This window comes from Agrilus planipennis, unplaced genomic scaffold, assembly GCF_000699045.2.
Source record: "Agrilus planipennis isolate EAB-ADULT unplaced genomic scaffold, Apla_2.0 scaffold684, whole genome shotgun sequence".
Lineage (NCBI taxonomy): Eukaryota > Metazoa > Arthropoda > Insecta > Coleoptera > Buprestidae > Agrilus > Agrilus planipennis.
The window spans coordinates 6,488-14,201 of record NW_020439336.1 but is presented as its reverse complement, the minus strand read 5'-3'; the positions used below and the strand labels follow the sequence as shown (position 1 = coordinate 14,201).

General features: G+C 38.2%; 1 protein-coding gene across 2 annotated transcripts in view; it reads right to left on the bottom strand.

Annotated features, from left to right (window-relative positions):
- Nucleotides 1-771: 771 nt before the first annotated feature.
- LOC108736302 (titin homolog) overlaps nucleotides 772-7,714 on the bottom strand; it is a 13,424-nt gene continuing 6,481 nt past the window's right edge. The window contains exons 2-7 of one of the 2 annotated variants that reach the window (XM_025978560.1): nucleotides 5,346-5,711; nucleotides 4,432-5,286; nucleotides 3,938-4,367; nucleotides 3,579-3,875; nucleotides 1,756-3,513; nucleotides 772-1,358 (exon numbers count right to left, since the gene is read on the bottom strand). In XM_025978560.1, the coding sequence (XP_025834345.1) occupies nucleotides 1,344-1,358; nucleotides 1,756-3,513; nucleotides 3,579-3,875; nucleotides 3,938-4,367; nucleotides 4,432-5,286; nucleotides 5,346-5,711 (3,721 nt within the window). In that variant the 3' untranslated portion in view covers nucleotides 772-1,343. Of the gene's footprint in view, nucleotides 3,514-3,578; nucleotides 3,876-3,937; nucleotides 4,368-4,431; nucleotides 5,287-5,345; nucleotides 5,712-7,714 lie in introns of both variants that reach the window. The other variant, XM_025978559.1, reaches the window with a different exon arrangement.

Sequence of the window (7,714 nt, the reverse complement as noted above, 5' to 3'; positions counted from 1 at the left end):
ACTTACGACACCCTGCTGCTTTTATAATATAAAAATATAAATCACTAACTTCAATTTCTCAAAAACATATTGCATCAAAAGACATGCCACCTACTTACGAAACCCTACTACGTTTATATCATATATAAATTGACTTCAACGGATGTAAAGAAGGAAGTTTCGGGTTTTCAAATTTGATTTTAAGTTAAAAATGACCCGAAAAAATAAATTAAAGATGTTTTCATCAAAACATCTATTTACCACATCCTGCTGCGCTTAGATATTATGCAAATTTATATTCGTTTAAACTACTGCATATATAACGATTTAAAAAATTGTTATAAAGGACTGCAGACAATGGATCATTTTTATCCATTTCTCAAAAACTCATTTCATTTCAAATTTATACTGGTTTAAACCACCGTAAAAAGCAAAAGATTGCGCGTCTAAATTTGAAAATTGGTTCAAAAGGACCCAAATAATGAATCGTTTCTATCGATTTCTTTGAAACACATTTTCACCAAAACTCATATGAATTTACAATACACCGCTGTGCTTATATCATACAAATTTAAATTGTATTGGACCAACGTAAAGATCGAAAGTTTGCGCGTCCAAATTTGAAAATTTAATTTGTACTCTTGTAGGGAGGTAGCTATTAAACTTTCACTTACTTGATTCATGTCAAATTTGCTTATGTTGCTGATAGTTATAAGTATTCCTTACCTGTAAGAAATAGGTAAAATATCATATAAGCATTACAAAAAGTAGTATTGAAAACTTTAACAGTANACCGCACAAGTGAAAAAATTAGAATTTGCAAAAAGGACTCTCTAAATAGCACCATTTATTATTCCAGTGATTCAATTTAGGAATGTTTTTACATTTCTTTTATGGACTTGTTAGCAGATCTTTTAATAGAAAATTAAAACGAAATTGACCTGGAAGTTTAATTTATTCTTAAATGCTATTTTGTTTTTTTTATTCGTCGTTTTAACACATTTCCCAATTCACGTATCTTATGACTTTGTACTTGTGATGTTGGCAGAAAACGTATTGATGACTAATTGGAGTTAATTAGTTAAAATGGTTTTAGATCTTTCCCTAACTATTTAGACAGGAAATCGTGCATACTTCACAAATCATCGTTTCAAACCTGAAGATAGAAACGTATCCTTCCGTTTCGCAAAAAATTAATTGTCTTTACAGCGATCGCCTTACAAAGTTGAAAAAATAAACCGCTGCATGCCTACATACACAAAACACTTTAAGTTTACCGTTGTAACTAACAATTTATCACAAATCCCGCGGTGGATTAAAATATTCCCAATGATGATGATGCACGATGATTTTCGGATCTCCGGTCAGAAGAAGAATACCTGCAATAAGAACTAATAAAATAATGATCATCACATAAGCATCTTGTTTTCCGTCTTTATTTCTCAACACGTTATCGGAAAATGATGCTATCAGTCTTCGTATCAAATTTTCTCCACTGATAATACAAGCTCGAGTCAATTGTCCGGTTAATTGTGGAATCGATGGTTCAGGTGATCTGTGTCTCCTAGGTGGCGAAATATTGTCCTCCGAACTAGATTGTGTTACTAATGTCGCCCTAAAGTGGCGTTTTCTACGGGGAGGCATCGGAATGGCTTCGGTTAAAAGTTCCGAATAGGGTTGCGATCTAAGGGCAAAAAAGCTAGCGGGCGGTTGGGAGGCTATATACTCGGGTTGAGGGGGTCGCGGTGGGGGTTCTTCTCTTTCTGACTCTTTTACCTCTTTGGTCGACGAAGGTTCGTTTGCGTTTATTGATTGTAGCGAAGATGCAGACGCCGAGTAGTTTGAGGAAGGAGGGGCTTTTTGGGATGACGAATTCAACTGGGTTTCTTCTTCTGTTTCTTGGGTAATTGAAGCACTGGTAACTGAAGCTTTTCGGGGTGGTCTCTTTGGAGGCTCGTCTTCAGATTCGCCGGGGGCTTGTTGGTTTAAGAGGAGCTGTTGATTTTCTAAATTTTGAACATGTTCTGACTTCACCTGCAAGCCGGCTTCATCAAATTGTTCTTTTAAAGGTCCATGACTTTCAGCAACTTGAGAAGCTATAATGCTTTCTTCGATAATTGTTTCTTCATTAATTGGAGTTTTTTTTTGTTGCTCGCTTTCTTCTCCTTTTTTCGATTCTTCTGGAACAGATTCTTGTCGATTTTTTAATGTGCTTTCAGTTTCTGTTCTTTGTGAAGCACTCTGTTCTTCATCGAATTGAGAAGATTGCTGGGGAACTATCGACTGCAATCTGTCCACTAATTCTTGCAATAAATGAGGTGGCAATTCTATTCCACTCACCACTAAATTCCCCGAGCGTGAATTTATTTCGTTAACCTGTATACTGAATCCTTCGATTTCTGATACCATTATTTTGTTTGCTTGTAATTGGTTGACTCTTAGTTTATCTACGTCCAAATCGGCCACTTGAAGTTTCTGAGTCTTCAGTAATTCAATTTCCGCACTGGAGTCAAACGTTGGAGTTATTGGTCTCTTGTCAGCTGAAGATTCAGTAGGTTGTGAAGGTGACTTTAATTTTTTGAAATCTTCTGGAATTTCAGAAGTTTCTTCATCGGATTCTTCGAGTCGAGTTGGTATGACTCTTTCCACTCCTGGTCCTGTCTGATGTAGGGCAGAGTAAGGTAGAGGCTGAACTATCAATGCTCCATGGGTAATGGTCTCTTCAAAAGACTCTTGTTTTCTATTTTCAGCTTTCCTTCCTTCTGTTGGTAAAATGACTCTATCTGTTTCTTCTTGTGTGAGAGGTTCGCATATGACATCGTCAGGTAACGGTTCGGTCTGAGTTGATACTTCAGTTTCGTCGAATAGGTGCTCCTTTTCTTCAGACCCTGATGGTTGGCTATCGCCATTTGTTATATCTTGTAGGGCTTCCCTACCATCTCTTTGCCGACGTGGTGGACGTGGCGGTGCTGGAAGGGGTCTGTCTTTCATTTTCTGCACAATTTCGCCAGATTGAAGTCTTCTAACAGGTTGATCTTCGATCTCTGTGTATTGACTGATATCAATGTTTTCCTTATTATCTGCATTTACATGTGATGAAGATAACGACTTTTTTCTGATTGGTTTGCTTGGACTACCCAGGGTGCTATAGTTACGGGTAGGTCTTTCGGGGGGTGCTGCGCTTTGCTGTTTGCGTGGTACAGTAAAGAATTTCGTTTGTGTAATTACTTTGGTCTTCTCGATATTCTTATTTTTACGTTTTCTGGGTGGAGTGGTTGGAAAACGTGAAGGCGGCAAAGGAGGGTCTCTTGGTTTCTGTTTGTCGATAATTGCGTAACCACTGCTGTCTCGAATGTCTTTTATGCAAATTTCTTCAACCACTGGCACAAGATTCTCGGATGTTAGAGAATCGGCGCCTCTCGATGTTCGATCGTCATCTACGTGCGATTGAGACCTAGAACGGGTTTTTCTAGAGCGTTGAGGTGGTTCCGGGGTTGGAATGATGTACTCATGCTCTCCTCTGTATACAACCATCTGGAATAAAAAATATTTCGATAAAAGTTATTATTAAACATGAGCCTAGTAAATTCTCAACCTACTTCCTGCATGGGAGTATCTTTATAATCAATGCTGTCATCAAGAATAGAATCTTGTTCTGAGATGTTTAAACTCTTCAAACTTCGGTGTTTTCTTGGGGGTGGAGCTGGTTGTTCAGTTTCTGGTTGGAAATCCCTTTTGGCATATGGGTTCGAGACTACAATTTCGGGTTGTTCTATTCCTTGCATGTGTTCATTTTCATACACCTGCCTTGTATTTTGGTGGAATCCATTTTGCTGAACATCAGAACTAAGAATGTTGTCTGGCAAAATATCTGATTCAATGTCTCTTAAATTTTCCTTAAAATAGAAGAAGGCATTAAGTCAGAAACACTACTGATTTATCTTTTTTTAATACTTACATCCAAATTGTAATTTTCTTCATCCATTGCTATGGTTTCTTGATATGGAATATGACTATTCTTTTTGGATTTTTTACTTTTACTTCTCCGTTTCGGACGGGAAGGTGGAGGATATGATCTAATATCATCTGTGCGGTATTCTTCTGGTTCCGTTACAGATTCTTGATCAAAGCTTACATTTTCTTGTGATACATGGGGTGTCTTCTTTCTCTTTGGTTTTCTGGCGGGTTTCTTTCTCGGAGGTGGTTCTTGTAGAGATTGATCCGATTCTCCATTTAGACCATCTATTTGTGATAAACTATTGACTGGATTTCTGAAAGCTTCTCTTATTTCTGTACTGAGATATTTCCCAACTTCGATGTCTTCTTGAGAAATTCCCTTTTCTCTCAAAAAGAACTCGTCTGAATCAATTTCTTCTATAACACCACGCCTTAAACAAATTTATGATTAAATTTAGAGAATGTCAAGTTCATAAGATAACATAACAACGTTACCTGTGATCGCTTAAACTTCCTGAAGAATGAACGCCATTTGATCGTGGCAGCTCGAGTTCTGGAGGAGTTTGGGGTTCATCTAAGTCAGTTATTTGCAAGCGATGTCTCGCAGGGACTGGTCCTTCGTGGAACTCCCCGTGTTCCCACCTCTTCAAATATTCCTGGGACAATGGCGACACTTCATGAACTTGTTTATCTTCCCTTTCGAAGTCTTCTTCTATGTCTATATCTTGGTTGTATCTTATGTGGGAACCATCGCCTGGAATATCTTCGATTTCTTCGTGAAGGGAAATTCTTACAGAAGTTGGTCTCTGCTCTGAAAGATTTTCCTTCTGTTCGTCATCAGCAAAGTCGATGTCTTTAAATTTACTCGACCACCTGGACCCTACTGGTTCCTTCTTTCTGGTTGCTCTTGGAACAGTGGCAAATTCAGGCTGTGGTGCTGCTTCATTAGTTTGAACGTTCGATGGAGCGGAGTCAAAATCGCCGAGGCTTCCCTTTCTACCTTTTTTGCTTCTGTCAAACAATTTGGGAAAAGTGCCAAAGTCGAAATGCTTTTTAGGTTCTCCTACATTTGATTCGGTCGAAAATTGTCGTTGTTCTTGCCAAGAAGATCGTTTTTCGGTGTTTTTCTTGAAAGAAGGCATATGTATTTTCGCACGATCCCCCAACTTCGGCATCTTGAACGAAGGTGCTTGAAATTTTGGCTTCGATATGCTTGGTTTTTTCATATTTTGGAACTTTGATTTGATTTTCCCCGCTTGGGCCTTTAGTGCTTCAGCTTGGTGCTTTATGGCCTCGTTGAATTTGTTACCTTGTTGGTCCTCTGGTTTGTCCTCACCACTCTTCTTAGAGCTGAATTTTAATATAAAATTAATTGAATACGTACTTTTTTATGGTCATATCTGACTTACTCATTTTTTGTTGCGGATACACTTTGAACAGTTGAAGAATCTGTCTGGTTGTTGGCAATGTCAGTACCTTGTTTTGAGGGGGCAGTCATTGGAGTAACGGTGAAGAACCTTTCCTCTATTTGAGTTTGTAGTTCTTGGGGAGTAACAGCAGCCTCCTCAATATCTGCATTTCTAGTTGAGAGGTCTTCATCGCCATTGGCTCCGCCAAGGTACTGTCTTTCCAGAGATGTGGTACTACTGAGGGCACTGTCATGTTGGACGTCGTGTATACGAGTGTGCAATTGAGGGGTTGTGATATGAATCTTAGGGGGACCGCTGTGCGCCATTTCGTCCGATGGTGGGTTTATGGGCTCGTACTCATGGTCACTTGAATGACAAAAACACAATCAATGAATCAACAAATTCGTGTAAAAGTATTTCTTAAAGCCTTTAAAGGAAATGTTTACGTAATGTAAAATACCGTTTGTAGTTTTTTTTTTTAATTCAATCCACCTACATTTGAAATTTTATTAGATAGATATTTTTTATTTTTAGATAGATATTACGTTTGAAACACGAAGCTCCACACAAAATCTATTTTTAACTGAAATTCGTTTACCTTACCTCGAATATTTCCCATGCGAACGATTTCAATAAATACCTTTGAATTCAATAAGATTTATTTCCTACTAATATCCTCACCTTAACCCAAATAACTTTTGACATAGATTTACGTTAAACAACTGCTTCGATCAACATGCTCTAATTTTTAATTTCTTTTTTTACTTTTCGAAAGCTTTTACTTCAAAGTTAGTTGCGTACAATTAGTAATAAAAATTGCTTCAAGCACTGTTACCTACTTCTATCAGTAAAATAATCGAATCGTATGTACTTGCACCTAACGCCACAGGATTCGTAGGATACTGAACTTAAGAAGAAACGTTTTGCCAAGTCCCCCGATTCGAATCATCTTTTATAAATAGTCAGGGTCTCCTTGACGTGTTTAAATAAAAGAAATTAACACATAACGTCACGTATCTGGGTTATTATTTTTTTTTAGTTTAAAATTGTTTCATATTCGAATATGAGTTCTGCTTCAGTGAAATTGGTCCAGCTGCTCAAAGAAAATACAGAATTTGCTGCGTTTGAGTCTTTGAATAAGCGTACCTACTGTTAAAACATTTCAGATATTTTTAGTTTCAAATCGACCGTTTCGTAAGTACAATAATTTGTTCTTGACAAAATACATATTTAAAGCTGCTCAAATGTATCACGTCACTGTTTTCAAAGAAATGATAGTAATTGACTCTTTCATTGTTAAGGTAAGGTGATAGTGATGTTCCAGAGATAAAGGATTAAGTTTTTGGTCAGTAATTTGTCGATCGCGATTTTGATCCCTTCAGTGTCTTCGGCTTAGTCGGTTTTTTTATCGAGACTGCCTATGGATTGCTGATGAAATCAAATACGATCTAAATTAGAAAATTAGTGATGAAGAACTTAACCCCTCTTCTCGCATAACGACCATCATTTTCAACTGTTAAATTTGGTACCTTGGTATTTTAGGTATCTAGGAAGTCAGATAAGTCAAGACGGAAGGAGCAATCGGGATTGAAAGCAGAGGATAGCGCAGGGTCGAGTCGCCTTCAATAAAAAGAAGTAACTTCTATGCTCGTGTACGGTTGATTTAAAACTTCGAAAAAGATTGTTAAAGGTGTATGTTTGGAGCACATGGACAGTGGGGGCGGCGGAAAAGAAAAGGTTAGAAGCGTTCGAAATGTGGTGTTATAGGCGGATTACGAGGATATCGTGGGTGGAAAAGGTTAGAAATGAAGAAGTATTGGAAAGAATAGGAGAACAGAGGACTCTATAGAAGTCAATAAAAAATAGACGAGATAGGTTGGTAGGACACCTTCTCAGGCAGTGAAGGTCTAGTCAGAGACATATTGGAAGCAGAAACGGGAGTTAGGAGGGTTAGAGGTGGCCCTAGATTAGATTACTGTTCGCAAATAGTTAAGGATATGGGTTTTCCTAGTTTTAGGGAAATGCGAAGATTAGTTCAGGATAGGAAAGAGTAGAGTGGAGGTGCGTGCACAACCATTCTTACTGACTGACGACCTTATGATGATGAAGTTTGAGGAACTGTTTGGATGATTGCAACTATTTGCCTTTGCAAATTCTTACCGCAACAAAAAGGGATTATTGCTTGTTCTGCTACTAGGTCGAGTGCCTACGGGATTAACCCTCTCGGGCAATAGGGAGTCGCATTGGTAATATTGACAAGCGCAACGAACGTCCAGCGACACCGCTGAAGACGACGATGACGATCTTCTAGAAACGTTGTGTCTTTGTTCTGTGCGTCTCGTACCTTCCGATACAGACCTATATTTACC